The following is a 16,030-nucleotide window of genomic DNA, read 5'->3' on the forward strand; positions in this document are numbered from 1 at the left end:
AGTCCTCTGGTCTGATGAAACAAAAATAGAACTGTTTGGCCATAATGACCATCGCTATGTTTGGAGGAAAAAGGGGGAGGCTTGAAGCCGAAGAACACCATCACAACCGTGAGGCACCGTGAGGCATCATGTTGTGGGGGTGCTTTGATGCAGGAGGGACTGGTGCACTTCACAAAATAGATAGCATCATGAGGTAGGAAATGTATGTGTATATATTGAAGCAACATCTCAAGACATCAGTCAGGAAATTAAAGCTTGGTCGTGAATGTGTCTTCCAAATGGACAATGACAAAATGGCTTAAGGACAACAAAGTCAAGGTATTGGAGTGGCCATCAAAAAGCCCTGACCTAAATCCCATATAAACTTTGTGGGCAGAACAGAAAAAGCGTGTGCGAGCAAGGAGGCCTACTAACCTTACGCCAGCTCTGTCAGAAGGAATGGGCCAAAATTCACCCAACTTATTGTGGGAAGCTTGTGGATGGCTACCCGAAAGGTTTAACCCAAGTTAAACAATTTAAAGGCAATGCTACCAAATACTAATTGAGTGTAAACGTCTGACCCACTTGGAATGTGAAGAAAGAAATAAAAGCTGAAATAAATAATTCTCTCTACAATTATTCTGACATTTCACATTCTTAAAATAAAGTGGTGATCCTAACTGACCTAAGACAGGGAATTTTTACTAGAATTAAATGTCAGGAATTGTGAAAAACTGAGTTTAAATGTATTTGGCTAAGGTGTATGTAAACTTATGACTTCAACTGTATGTCTGTCAGCTGAATGAATAGACCGTATGGAATTTTTAACACATTAATATTTACAAAAATGAGTAGTGTTTTAACTTAGTCACTCTCTTCTATACTTCGAGCGAAGAGAGTTTCGAGAGGCATATTGTTGACATTAGCCCTCTGATTACAGTGAAGAGCAAGACACAGCTCTGTTCTGGACCAGCTGCAGCTTTCCAAGGTTTTTCATTGCAAGACCTGACCATATATTCAGGCAGAAGTCAAAATAAAATGGGAGCCTGCAGTACTTGTTTGGTCGAGTGTGGTGCTAAGAATGCTGAGCATCTCTTTATCACAGACAGACCTCTCACCATCTTTACAACAATTTAATTAATATGCCTTGACTATGACAATTTACAGTCCAACATGTTAAGTCTGCTCAACTTGCTCAACAGCCACTCAACAGCCATCATTCATTACCAGATTCAGCTGAGGTTTAACATTTATGGAGTGATTTGTACCAAATACTATGCTCTTAGTCTTCAACATATTCAGGACTAGTTCATTACTAGCCACCCATTTTGAAACTGACTGCAAGTCTTTGTTTAGTGATTTCACTAGCTGTGGCCGCTGACGTGTATGAGGTTGAATCTTTAGCATACATAGACACACAGGCCTGGTTTAAGGCTAGTGGTAGATCATTAGTAAAAATAGAAAACACTTATAGGGATAGTTCATTCAAAAAGGTTTTTCTGATGTCAAACGTGGTGTAATATTGAGATGAGTCAATTTGGCACTCTGCTGTGTTGCTATCCTGCTCTCCTGGTGAAGAACTACAGCATCAGAACATTAAACTGAAAATCAGCAACGGTTTGGAACCAGAAGGAAAAACAGACAAGATTGAGGATTTATTATTTGCTGTGCAGTTCAATCTCCTGGTGGTGATTGCTCAATGAGAGCTTTACACACACGGTATTCTGCGTGTTTCTACTTAAAATACACTCTTGCCTAGACAGTGTTTCCCCCACTTTTTTAATTTAGTCAAATATAAAGCTTTGCAATCAAAGCCTAAGCACTGGTGGGGGTTTAGTTCAAATAATTAAAAACCCAGAGAGCACTGAGCGAAAGACAGGAATAGGCAGCTTTCAGAAAGAGAGAGCGATCCAGCAAAACAAATCCAGCATGATTTGCCTCATAAAATCAAGTTTGTTTGCTGCTTGAAAAATAAAGAGATTAGATGCAATGGATGTGTCTGAAAATGTTACTAGCTGTCATACCCTTGCTTCCTCTATCCTGGTTTTCTAAATTCCTCTCAAAGCACATTTGAAGAGAGGATCCAGGAGGTTATTCTCTCTGACCTCCTCCAATGAGATTTGAGACAGCTAGTAACATTTTTAGAGACAGCCAATAAATTCAGCTTTCTGACTCACTGCTGTCCTCTCCTGGTTTGATAAAGCAATTTGTTCTTCTCTAAAGGTGACGACTACCTTTTCTGTCCACTAACCAGCCCTCAAAGGTTACAAGGGAGTTTATCAAAAAGAAATAACATTTCAAACCGTTAATAATCCACAAAATTCAACACAATACATAATTTAATTCCATGCATTGTTGACTTTACTTTAGGTCTGCATAAATGATCTCCACCATCTCATCTCAAGTGGAGATACATCATGCTGTTACTGTAAGTAACAGTTGCTTTTTGCATTTCAGATCAGAAAATGTTACTCATTGTCATTTTCCTTTTAAAGTTTTACATTTACTTAAAAATGAGTTGTCAAATTTGATTATGGTCGATAACACTTATTTCTGTCATTTCTTTAGTGTCCTTTTTTAATGTATCAGATTTACAGTAAATTATGATTACTTTTTGTTTGGTATGTGAAGATTGTACACATGTAGTGTTAAGGCAAAGGAATTATCTTCACGGATGAATCACAATTACAATAGAACCCAGGATAAAGTGGTTCAGTGAATGTGGTCTGGACTCTGTGGAGGAGGGTCATTGTGTCAGAGACGCTGTAGAAGGACAGAGTTCCTGCACTGTGGTCCAGGTACACTCCTACTCTGGAGGAGGGCGCGACAGGGATTTTAATCTCTTTTGTAAAGTCCTTATCAAAGTCCCTTTTAAATCCCAAACGTGACTCAAATGGTGCCATATTATGCCTGATAGAGCAGCCATCTGAATAACATACCAAACACCAGGACTTATCATTGTTCCCAAACCAACACTCTGTTCCACCGTGCCTCTTGATCCCTTTATATGAGACTGCTATAGTAACCATCCCACTCCACTCTACCTCCCAGTAGCAGGCCCCAGACAGACCCTCTTTACACAGCACCTGGTGCCACATATGAAATCTTTCTGGATTGTGAGGACGTATGATCTGGCGCTCACGACTGTATGCCACCTTTGTGTTCTCTTCAGACAGATACAAACGTTGAGTTGGTGTGTTGGGATCCAAAGTCAGCTGGCAATAATCTGTGAATATATGAGAGAAAAGCTGTGGTGAAGATGAACTCAAGATGTCAGTGGGTATTGTTGAATAAAAAAAAGTATGTTTTTGTGTGTGTGTGTGTGTTTAACTCACATTTCAAGAACTCTTCTCTGGTCCTGGGCACAGGAGGTGGGACAATGTGAAGTCCTGACACTATGAAAATAGAGAGAATCAAACATGACTGGTCTTTCCAGACTGATCAGGTTTACGGTTGCACATTGAGGAATATTCAGAGGCGGAAACTTTCCGCGGGAATTAATGGGAATTGGGGAATTAACAGAAATATATGCTAATTATACAGATGTTTTGCATCGGATATATTTACTATTACATATGGAAACAGAAACATAAACCTTTTACCTTATCATAAGTAGACATAATTGCAAATGATTAAATCCTTCCAATAGAAATGTAAAAAAGTTTTTAGTTATGAATTGAAATTTAATTAAATGAGTTGACAACTTTAATTGAATGACTCTTCACATGGGATGATTTCACTGAACAACAATAGAAAGGGAATTTTGAATGACCCCAATGATCCATCGCATCTCCCAAAAACGTTTTCAACATACGTCTGTAAAATGATAACCAAGCTTTAGTTTAGACTGTCTTCCTCTCAGGCTTCCATGTCTTCTCCCTGGACCTCCTCAATGTCCACCTCTTGAACATCAAACTCTGAGGCCTCATCTTCACTGTCACTTTCCAACCTTGTTGAGGATGGCTCGTTGTCAGGCTCAAAAAGCCTCCAATTTGCCCGGATGGCCACCAATTTTCAACCCTTGTATTGGTAAACCTGTTGCGTGCTTTGATGTGTGTGTTCCCAAACAAGGACCAGCTGCACTCTGAGGTGGCTGGTGTTGGTGGTATTTGGAGGATGATGGAGGCAACAGGGGGAGGAGCCTCAGATCCACAAAGTCCCTTCCACCAAGTGGCTGATGAGATATGTTGGCACGACTGTCATATTGCATCTCCATCCCAAAGCCCTTGCTTGGAAGTGCCTCTACATGATCATCTGATCATTTATCACTCCAGTGTTAATCTGCAAAATTGTAATTATTCGCCTACCTCCTCATGCCTTTTGCACACAATGTACAGTGCCTTGCGAAAGTATTCGGCCCCCTTGAACTTTGTGACCTTTTGCCACATTTCAGGCTTCAAACATAAAGATATAAAACTGTATTTTTTTGTGAAGAATCAACAACAAGTGGGACACAATCATGAAGTGGAACGACATTTATTGGATATTTCAAACTTTTTTAACAAATCAAAAACTGAAAAATTGGGCGTGCAAAATTATTCAGCCCCTTTACTTTCAGTGCAGCAAACTCTCTCCAGAAGTTCATTGAGGATCTCTGAATGACCCAATGTTGACCTAAATGACTAATGATGATAAATACAATCCACCTGTGTGTAATCAAGTCTCCGTATAAATGCACCTGCACTGTGATAGTCTCAGAGGTCCGTTAAAAGCGCAGAGAGCATCATGAAGAACAAGGAACACACCAGGCAGGTCCGAGATACTGTTGTGAAGAAGTTTAAAGCCGGATTTGGATACAAAAAGATTTTCCAAGCTTTAAACATCCCAAGGAGCACTGTGCAAGCGATAATATTGAAATGGAAGGAGTATCAGACCACTGCAAATCTACCAAGACCTGGCCGTCCCTCTAAACTTTCAGCTCATACCAGGAGAAGACTGATCAGAGATGCAGCCAAGAGGCCCATGATCGCTCTGGATGAACTGCAGAGATCTACAGCTGAGGTGGGAGACTCTGTCCATAGGACAACAATCAGTCATATTGCACAAATCTGGCCTTTATGGAAGAGTGGCAAGAAGAAAGCCATTTCTTAAAGATATCCATAAAAAGTGTTGTTTAAAGTTTGCCACAAGCCACCTGGGAGACACACCAAACATGTGGAAGAAGGTGCTCTGGTCAGATGAAACCAAAATTGAACTTTTTGGCAACAATGCAAAACGTTATGTTTGGCGTAAAAGCAACACAGCTGAACACACCATCCCCACTGTCAAACATGGTGGTGGCAGCATCATGATTTGGGCCTGCTTTTCTTCAGCAGGGACAGGGAAGATGGTTCAAATTGATGGGAAGATGGATGGAGCCAAATACTGGACCATTCTGGAAGAAAACCTGATGGAGTCTGCAAAAGACCTGAGACTGGGACGGAGATTTGTCTTCCAACAAGACAATGATCCAAAACATAAAGCAAAATCTACAATGGAATGGTTCAAAAATAAACATATCCAGGTGTTAGAATGGCCAAGTCTAAGTCCAGACCTGAATCCAATCGAGAATCTGTGGAAAGAACTGAAAACTGCTGTTCACAAATGCTCTCCATCCAACCTCACTGAGCTCGAGCTGTTTTGCAAGGAGGAATGGGAAAAAATGTTAAGCTCTCGATGTGCAAAACTGATAGACATACCCCAAGCGACTTACAGCTGTAATCGCAGCAAAAGGTGGCGCTACAAAGTATTAACTTAAGGGGGCTGAATAATTTTGCACGCCCAATTTTTCAGTTTTTGATTTGTTAAAAAAGTTTGAAATATCCAATAAATGTCGTTCCACTTCATGATTGTGTCCCACTTGTTGTTGATTCTTCACAAAAAAATACAGTTTTATATCTTTATGTTTGAAGCCTGAAATGTGGCAAAAGGTCACAAAGTTCAAGGGGGCCGAATACTTTCGCAAGGCACTGTATATAGACTCTTTTTTTTCTACTGTGTTATTGACTTGTTAATTGTTTACTCCATGTGTAACTCTGTGTTGTCTGTTCACACTGCTATACTTTATCTTGGCCAGGTCGCAAATGAGAACTTGTTCTCAACTAGCCTACCTGGTTAAATAAAAGGTGAAATTAAAAAAATAAAACCCACATGGTAGAAAAAAACTAACTAGCAGAAATTGTTATCAAGTTAGAAATTATTTAAACCCACTTTGCTGTAGGCTACTATTTACTAGTTAACAAAAAATAATGTATGTCATAAAATATATTCACCCCACCCAGTATTGTAATCAAAACTTACCTCAACAGCATCTCATTAGTGTGCAATATCTTGAGAATCAGCTGTACATGTGATGGAAGAGTGCATGCAGAGGGTTGCAATTGAATTGGGGATAGTTTAACCAAAATATGCCACAAGACCTAGAATTGCCTTGTGTATCCCACAAAAAAGGTTCACTGTTATAAGCTAACTTTTTAAAATGAATTTAAGCAAAATTCCCCAAATTCCAGGGCTTAATTTCCCATGGCACTACCAGATTCTAAATTAAGAGTCAACTCCATCCATTTAGGACACACTGCAGTGCAAATCAAATGCCCTATCAGGAACGTAACCATCGGCAATTGATTGAATCCCATATTTTAATGTGGTCTAAGAAGATGTGTCCTTACTTTGTACAGACAACATAATTATCTCTCCAGCGCAGATATCTTGAAGTCGGTTTCTCAGCTCAGAGACAGAGTTCATAACATCCTCAAAGGAGACGTGATGGTTGATAGTGATGCTGGGTAAGGTCTCAGACCCAGGAGGGACACAGAGAGACTGGAAGCTCTAGATTCAAAGACAAGGAAAAAAGGAAAATGATTATTGAGAAACACAAATTAGTTTAAAGTTTTATTTTATTTAGTCGTATGGGATACACATGGTATACACCATCCAACAAAATGCTTACTTGCAGGTAGACCAGAGGCTTAGCGCAGTATCCCCACCTCCAATAAACTGCTGTTTTAGAACTAATTTCCTGCTATTCTACACATTTTTCCATGAGGCTGAGAACTTTTTTTGCAGTTTTAAAGCCAATTTCCTGTCATAAATAAATAAATGCTTATGACGTGTTCATATGCTATCTGGTGCTATGTTTTTTGTTGTTTATGCCCCCCGCCTTGTGGGGTCTGCGAGTGTTCTAAGAAATAAGAAAATGTAAGAATACGAACATAAAATGAATGGCTCAGTAGAACAGAATAAACGTTTTAGCATAAGTATAACACAGGAAGGCACAATTTATAGATTCAAATAATTTAATTAAAGATTTCCCTTTAGAGACACCTGCTGCAATGGACAGTGACGTCACCTGGAGGAAATGGATGTGATCCTCTGTGTGTGAAAGCTGCTCCAGCTCAGCCTCTCTCCTCTTCAGCTCAGCCACCTCCTGCTCCAGCTGCTTCAGGAGTCCTTCAGCCCGACTCACATTAGCCTTCTCCTGGGCTCTGATAAGCTCCTTCACCTCAGTGCGCCTTCCCTCAATGAAGCGGATCAGTTCATTAAAGATCTTCTCACTACTCTCAACTGCTGCCTGTGTAGAGTGCTGTTAGGACACACAAAGAGGAGAGGTGGGGGGGATTTTAATCACCCCATTCACTCAGCTCTCACCAGAACTCCAGACAGCCTGTTCCCCACAGTGAGGTTCAGTGGGATGGGAATGTGGCCCTCCATGGATTCCTAACTGGCTCTAGTTTTGCTGGACTTTAGTTTAAGAATAGTAAGTCACTTAGAAAGGACAATCTGCTAAGTGAAAGCATGTAAATGTGACTTGTTTCAGGAAACTAGGAGCATGTCGCACATCACTACTTCTCAGGAGTGGCATTCGAACATAAACATTTATTTTTTATCAAAATGTGTTTTTTGGCAGAAATGCCTTCTGGAACATGTGAACTTTCATTTGCCTTAATAACAAACTTGTATTCCATCCAAAAATATGAATACAATTGTTAAATTACGAGCCTAGTTCGTTTTGCCACAGAAAAAGACAAGAGCCTACCCGCTGGCCATGATTGGCTGAGATAATGGATGGGCTGGAAATGCCGGGAGATGAGTTTGGATTGGTCTGCCATGTAGCACGCATCTGTTTATACGTGAGCTGCTCAATATGTGTTGACAGTCCTTTCTACCGTGCTGTTTTTAAAACATATAACATTAGCCATTGAGAAGTACTTTTCTCAACAACATTGATGCCCTGAATTTAACAGGCACTAGCGACAGATCAGTTGTAAAAAGTGATGGGTTCATTTCTGCACAGGCCACGGTCAGTGTGAACCAGAGTGACTAGACACAACGCTGTCCAAACAAGATGTAACGCCAGCTACAAACAAATGGAGTTAAATGGTTCCACTCTGCCGTGAAGCGATCATCCATGTATATGGGTAAGAGTCTTGCTACATTTTCAGATATGTTTCTAATTTAGTCAGAAAATCATTTTTATTGCAAGTTAAAGCGTACTGTTAGTTAGCAAATGTTGCTAATGTTAAATGTATGATCTGTGAGGTAATATTATTTGAATCAGAAAATTAATTTGCATTGCTAGTTATAGCTAATGTTAGCTAGCTAACGCTGAACCTAGTTTGTTAGCTTTAGCTACCTGCAGATTCATACTACATCTATGACAATGTTTGTATTGCTAGTAGTATGAGTTGGGATTATGCTAGTTCATTGTTTAGCTAGCTAGCTAGCTAGCTAGCTAGCTACATGTCTAAACAAAGGACCCTGATTATTACATGACCCATTAAATTAGCCAGGTGTGTCTGGGGATGAATACGGCCAACCACTATATTTCATGAATATGTGTACATGTCTAGACAATAGTGACCCACTTAGTAGATGTGGCCGTGGGAGGGTTATAGCATTTCCTTCACATGACCAATCAATTTAGACACGTGTGTCAGGTAAGCATCATCTACTAATGATAAAATATTTTCAGGATATTTTCTGTTTTTGATGTTGCTACTATGCAACTAACCACTTCACTATACTGTTTACACCTGTATCCTATGCATGTGACAAATATACTTAGATTTTAGCGTGAGTTTACCACATGGCCTCACATGTGAATCCTTAGAGATGGGTGGGGCTAATGCTTAAGAGGGTGTGAACGATGCTGAATGGGTGTAGACAAAGAAGAGCTCTCCAGTATGTACCAAAACATTCAAAATGACATTTTCTCAAAAGTGGGGTTACAAGTTAATAACATTTCAAAGCAGAATTACTTTCCCATTGTCCGTTAACTGCAGTGTATGATATACCATTTTCTAGCTCTGTGTCTCTACTTTTATCTAATGTAAAAAACACAATTTCAAATGTTGGTATAAAAATGTTTTGCTACATAAGACCGAATCGAGGCGCTTGGTCACAAATGGTCAAAACTCACCTTGAATGACTTCACAGCCTGTCTCACCTCCAGCATCTCCTTCTCTCTCTCCTTGATTCTCTGCTTAGATTTCTCCCCCAACTGCCTCTGTAGAGAAACAAATGTCATTTAATTCATTATTTTTCTGTTCTAATGAATGATAGTCAGACTTTATGGCATGTCAATGTCCATGTCTTATCGAAGGAAAAGGGTTATGTGTATTTTTTCCTGTTTTGCAAGTTCATAAATGGAATTCGTCCTTGTTCAGATACAAATAAGGTACATTGTCCGTTGTTTTATTTTTTTTAACTGTTTATTAAGTTTTACACACACACACACACACACACACACAGACAAGGCAATATACTCAACTAGAAAAAAAATACAAATAAAAAAATTGCTTTAAAGATACCATACTTTAGACAAGTTAAACACACCAGGCAGAAGGCTACAGAGGTTAAAGGGCAATCTATAGTACAGAGACAGAGCAAACACCTAACCATTGTTCCTGTAAACAGTCAAGGGATAAGGGTGGAGAAATGCAACCACTCACAGAGAGACATGGCCACAGACCGACCATCCACTGGACAGAAAAAAAGTTTACAATGCTTTAAAATAAAAAAATTAAATGATTATTCATGTAGGCGTGAACAAAATGTAAAAATAACCTCACACTTCAGTCTCTGCCTGGGCAAGATTTTTATTTATTTATCCGTTATTTTACCAGGTAAGTTGACTGAGAACACGTTCTCATTTGCAGCAACGACCTGGGGAATAGTTACAGGGGAGAGGGGGGGGATTAATGAGCCAATTGTAAACTGGGGATTATTAGGTGACCATGATGGTTTGAGGGCCAGATTGGGAATTTAGCCAGGACACCGGGGTTAACACCCCTACTCTTACGATAAGTGCCATGGGATCTTTAATGACCTCAGAGAGTCAGGACACCCGTTTAACATCCCACCCGAAAGACGGCACCCTACACAGGGCAGTGTCCCCAATCACTGCCCTGGGGTATTGGGATATTTTTTAGACCAGAGGAAAGAGTGCCTCCTACTGGCCCTCCAACACCACTTCCAGCAGTATCTGGTCTCCCATCCAGGAACTGACCAGGACCAACCCTGCTTAGCTTCAGAAGCAAACCAGCAGTGGTATGCAGGGTGGTATGCTGCTGGCAATAGATGAACAAGGCATCTGCGGATCACAATCAATAAGCACATGGACCTTAATGCCCCCCCAGCAAAAACACAGAGAGAAGCTCCTCCAACCCTTAAGTCACAGACTTATTTTAGTATTAATTGGAATGCCATCAGAGGATAGACTGTTTAAAGTAAGACCGGAATGGAGCCCAAGCTTCATCAAACAGTTTGGGGTTCCCACGTGAATTGAATTTTTTCTAGTTTCAGAGAGCACAACACATCCCTCACCCAATATTTATAAGATGGGGGAGCTGCCATATTCCAGTTCTGTAGCATTAGCCGTCTAGCTAAAAGAGTTGTACAAGCAACAGTGTCCGACTGGATTCTTGATAGGGGAGTACCCATGGGCAGTACTCCAAAAAGGGCTGTAAGGGGAGACGGATCTATAACAGTGTCATATATATCAGAGAAACATTTAAATATTAATTCCCAGAAACCTGACAGTTTATGACAGCCCCAAAACATATGCAACAGTGTGGCTGGTTCCACTTTACATCTGACACAGGTAGGATCAAAATCAGAGAATATTCTTCCAAGTTTGGCCCCCGACCAGTGGATAGGGTGAACCACCTTGAATTGAATGAGGCTGTGTCTAGTGCTAAAAGAGGACGAGTGCACCCTGTGCAGCACAGATTCCCAGGCGTCTTCCCCAAGTTCCTCCCCCAAATCCTTTTCCCATCGAGTCTTTAAAGGCACCAAAGAAGGGTTCTGTAAGTCATGAATGATTGCATATACATCTGAAATTGTGCCCCTAGGAAGCTTGTTCAGCTCCAATATGCTCTCTATAGCTGTATTCGCAGGCCTATTGGGAAATCCAGGTGTGTTAGCCCTGACAAAGTTTCTAGTCTGGAGATAGCGGAAAAAGTGGGATTGGGGGAGATTGAACTTCTCCTGCAGCTGAGAAAAAGAGGCAAATGTATCAAAGAATAATTGGGCTAGCGAGGAGAGGCCTAGTGAGTGCCAAATGCCAAAAGCCCCATCATTCAAAGATGGAGGAAATAAAATGTTCTGATTGATTGGGCTTGATAGATAAAAGCCTCGGAGGCTAAAGGCTAAACGGAACGGATTCCACATTTTAAGAGACTGCTTTACAATTGGGTTGACACACCTTTTGCCTAGGGACACTGGGAGAGACGAGCACAGCACAGAGGAAAGTGCTGCAGGTTTACACGATTCAGACTCCATCTGGACCTATAGTGGTCTAGGGCCAGTAGGATCAGTCTGCAGCCAGTACAGAACGGCTCTGAAATTTGCAGCCCAGTAGTATGTCTGAAAATTTGGTAGAGCTAAACCCCCCAATGACCTAGACTTCTGTAAATGTTTTCTACCAATCCGTGGTATCTTGCCATCCCAAATAAAATGCATGAATGTTTGATCCAGTGAAATAAAAGATTGAAACAATCTGTCTGCTAGAGCAACAAAGTTTTCCTGAAACAAATTTGAATATTTCCTTGTCACTTTTACTCCCAAGTAAGTGAATTGATCCCGGACAATCCTAAACTGAGAACTTGTAAAAGAGCACTTTAAAGCAGCCTTGTTTACCGGAAAAAGCTCACTCTTGCCTTGATTCAGCTTGTACCCGGAGATTGATCCAAACTTTTTAAGAACAGATAGGGCACGTGGCAATGAGGTATTGGGGTTGGAGATTAACAAAAGGAGGTCGTCAGCATATAGCGAGACTTTCTGCTCCCAGCCCGCCCTGATTATGCCTTGAATGGCATCATTAGAGAGTAGTGCAATGGCGAGAGGCTCGATTGCCAAAGCAAACAAGGGGGAGAGTGGGCAACCCTGTCTGGATCCGCAGTGCAAGGGAAAATAGTCAGAGGACAAGTTATTAGTCCGTACCGAAGCCATGGGGGAAAAATAAAGAATCTTTATCCACGCAATGAATTTTGGGCCAAAGCCAAATCTATAAAGGGCAGCTGTTAGGTAATCCCACTCAACGCGGTCAACCGCTTTTTCGGCATCAAGTGAGACCACCACCTCCGGGTCCTCCGACGCTGGGGAGTACAGTATATTCATAAGGCGCCTAATATTGAAAAATAAATGCCTATTTCTCACAAAGCCAGTCTGGTCAGAGTGTATTACTTGGTGCAGCAAGCCTTCCATACCGATGGCTAAAAGCTTAGCTAGGATTTTGTAATCACAGTTTAAAAGCGAGATTGGGCGATAGGATCCACATTCCAGGGGGTCTTTGTTTTTCTTTAGTAGTAATGAAATTGAAGCCTGATAAAGACTAGGCGGTAGCTTTGAAGTATTGAGGCACTCTGCAAATAGTCGAGACAAGAATGGGCAAAGCAGACCAGAAAATGTCCTGTAAAATTCGGTTGGAAAACCGTCCGGACCCGGTGATTTACAACTTTTCATTGCGGACACTGCTGTTGCAATCTCCTCAAGCTAAATTCTTCTTCTAGACAGTCATGGGAGTCTGTATCAATTGAAGGCATATTCAAGCCATTAAAGAAGGAGTCAATCAGCAAGGGGTCTTGAGGGGATTCAGAGGTGTATAGCGAAGAGTAAAATTGTTTAAATTGATCATTGATCTCTTTATGTATAACTGTGGTGGCACCAGACGGGGTCCTTATTTGTGGGATTAAACATGAGGCCTCAGATTTACGGATCTGATGCGCAAGGAGTTTACTGGCCTTGTCGCCTAGTTCATAGACTTTGTATCGAGCTCGCAAGAGTAACTGTTCAGCTTGCCTGGTAGAAAGCTCATCAAATTTAGATTGGAGTAGTTGGCGCTCTTTATGCAGATCAGAGGAAGGATCCGTAGCATACTTCTCATCCAATGTGGCTATGGACTCGCTCAAGTCCCGAAGTCGCTGGGAGCGAACTCTGTTTTGGTCGGCTGTATAAGAAATAATTTGGCCACGTAGGTATGCTTTGAGAGACTCCCATATGGTAGAGCAGGACATACCTGGTGTTGAATTAGTTTCTAGGAATAAGGTGATTTCAGAAGAAATGAAATTGACAAACTCCTTATCTGAGAGTAAAATGGGGTTGAGACGCCATTGATAACACATAGGAGGTCACTGGGGAAACTCTAGTTCAAGCACTAATGGTGAATGGTCAGAGATAACAATACTCTCGTAAGTACACCGCCGAAGACTAGGCAGAAGTTTTTTGGCCAAAAATAAGTAATCAATCCGGGAGTATGTTTGATGAACATGAGAATAAAAGGAATACTGTCTATCTGTAGGATGTAGGAAACGCCAGGCCTCAAACATAACATATTTCTGAAGAAAGGATTGAATAAGTAGGGCACATTTAGATGGGCCTGTATTTGTTTGTGAGGAATTGTCAAGAACTGGGGACATTTTACAGTTGAAATCCCCCCCTAAAATCAACAAATGAGAATCTAAATTGGGAATAGCAGACAGAAAGGAAGAAACGAAACTTGTGTCATCCCAATTGGGAGCATAAACACTAGCCAAAACAAGAGGGGTAGAAAACAGTTCACCGGTTACTATGACATATCGTCCCTTAGGATCAGCAATAACCTCAGAAGCTACAAAGGGAGTAGCTTTATCAACCAGAATAGCAGCACCTCTTGATTTACTATGAAAGTTCGAGTGGAACACTTGACCAACCCAGTCCTTACGCATCCTAAAATGCTCACCAGTCCTCAAGTGAGTCTCTTGTAGAAATGCAATATTTGCATTCAAACCCTTTAAGTGTGTCAACACCCTCTTACGCTTCACCGGGTTGTTAACCCCTTTTGGTATTCCAAGAAATGTACTTGATCGTATTATTTCGGCCCCTCTGGGCATTCCCCTTATTCAACCCTGTCATTAAGAGCATAGAATGGAAAAGCAATGAGCGCCCAAAACCCTTTGAATAACTTGTCTCAGAGTAATAATGTACGGTGGTAAATGTTTGGGAAAAGTACAGAAAAAAAAAACAGAAAAAAAACTAAAAAGACAGAATGACAACATTAGAACTGAACAATTCAACCTGAGAGCGCGTCTGGTTTTCTCAAAGTCATGCTCTTGGCCTTATGTTTGGTCGACATGCTGACATTCGGAAGCAAAGTAGTCTTGTTTTTTACGGAAAGGGATCACCAAATTAATATTTGAAAATAAATACGGTTCTGCTGCAGAATTCAAACTTTAAGAATACCACGGGAGCAAACGGAAAACACGTCAGTCGCACATGGCGTCCCCTACCATCCCCTATTTTGTAATTCTTAATATTTAAGCAAGTGAATTAAGGTTCTTACTTGTTTTTCAGCTATTTCGGCTGCAGCAGAGACTGTATCATGGCCTTTATGTTGATCCAACATACACAGATGACAGATACATTGCTGATCTGTCCGGCAGTAAACCTCCAGTAGTTTGTCATGATGAGAGCAGATATTCTCCTGGAGTTGTGTGGAGGCCTTGACCATCTTGTGCTTCTTAAAGGCAGGAGATTCATAGTGAGGCTGGAGGTGTGTCTCACAGTAAGAGGCCAGACACACCAGACAGAACTTGACAGCTTTTAATTTTGTCCCAGTGCAGACGTCACAATAACATCTCCAGGTCCAGCATAACAGTGAGCAGGAGGAGCAGTTTGGAGTTTTGTCTTCTTCTTCTTCTTCTTTTTAGTATTTTTTTCTGTCAGTGTCTTCACCATTTCAGCCATAACTGTGTTTCTGTTCAGAAAAGGCCTTGGGTTGAAGGTCTGTCTGCACTGGGGACAGCTGCAGACAAGCTTCCGATCTTCCTGATCCCAGTAGCCTTTAATACAGCCAATACAGTAGCTGTGTCCACAGGGAATAGTCACTGGATCTTTTAGTATCTCCAAACAGATCGAACAACTGACCGAGTCCATGGCTTCTGCCATTTTGAAACACATAAAAAGACTGAGCGTCAGAGATACATTTAGTTTCTTGTTTGCAGAGTAGGAGTGGCTTTCACGGACCTATAACATTTCACTTCCTGGATCTGTGAACTCACATCTCAGATATCAGTTATGGCCAGCACATACAGTTGAAGTCTGAAGTTTACATACACCTTAGACAAATACATTTAAACGCAGTTTTTCACAATTCCTGACATTTAATCCTAGTAAACATTCCCTGTTTAAGGTCAGTTAGGATCACTACTTTATTTTAAGAATGTGAAATGGCAGAATAATAGTAGATAATTATTTATTTCAGATTTTATTTATTTTATCACATTCCCAGTGGGTCAGAAGTTTACATACACTCAATTAGTATTCGGTAGCATTGCCTTTAAATTGCTTAACTTGGGTCAAATGTTTCGGGTAGCCTTCCACAAGCTTCCCACAATAAATTGGTGAATTTTAGCCCATTCCTCCTGACAGAGCTGGTGTGGGAATTTGATGTGGCACATGTAATGTCAGTTTAGTTGATGGTTGCTGGTCCAACTGTCCTGGAATGTTGACTTGAATGGGCATGGCTGTTCTAGTAAATGTAATTCTACAGGTGACAATCTCAATTACAATGCCTCAAAGAAAGTTCTCTCTCTGG

At 40.9% G+C, this 16,030-nt stretch overlaps 2 protein-coding genes across 2 annotated transcripts in view; one reads left to right on the plus strand and one right to left on the minus strand.

The window, feature by feature from the left end:
* The window catches only part of tmem253 (transmembrane protein 253), a 224,515-nt gene that overhangs the window by 142,179 nt on the left and 66,306 nt on the right, over window positions 1-16,030 (plus strand). The window lies entirely within an intron of this gene.
* Window positions 1,622-15,461, minus strand: LOC110521335 (E3 ubiquitin-protein ligase TRIM16). Its single transcript, XM_090229345.1, has 6 exons — window positions 14,777-15,461; window positions 9,377-9,463; window positions 7,307-7,540; window positions 6,627-6,786; window positions 3,315-3,374; window positions 1,622-3,205 (listed from the first exon to the last, which is right to left on the minus strand). The coding sequence occupies exons 1-6, from the start codon at window positions 14,942-14,944 to the stop codon at window positions 2,628-2,630; spliced, it is 1,287 nt and encodes a 428-aa protein (XP_090085471.1). The 5' UTR covers window positions 14,945-15,461; the 3' UTR covers window positions 1,622-2,627.

Source organism: Oncorhynchus mykiss, chromosome 1 (assembly GCF_057628025.1).
Source record: "Oncorhynchus mykiss isolate SJ-2025 chromosome 1, ASM5762802v1, whole genome shotgun sequence".
Classification (NCBI taxonomy): Eukaryota; Metazoa; Chordata; class Actinopteri; order Salmoniformes; family Salmonidae; genus Oncorhynchus; species Oncorhynchus mykiss.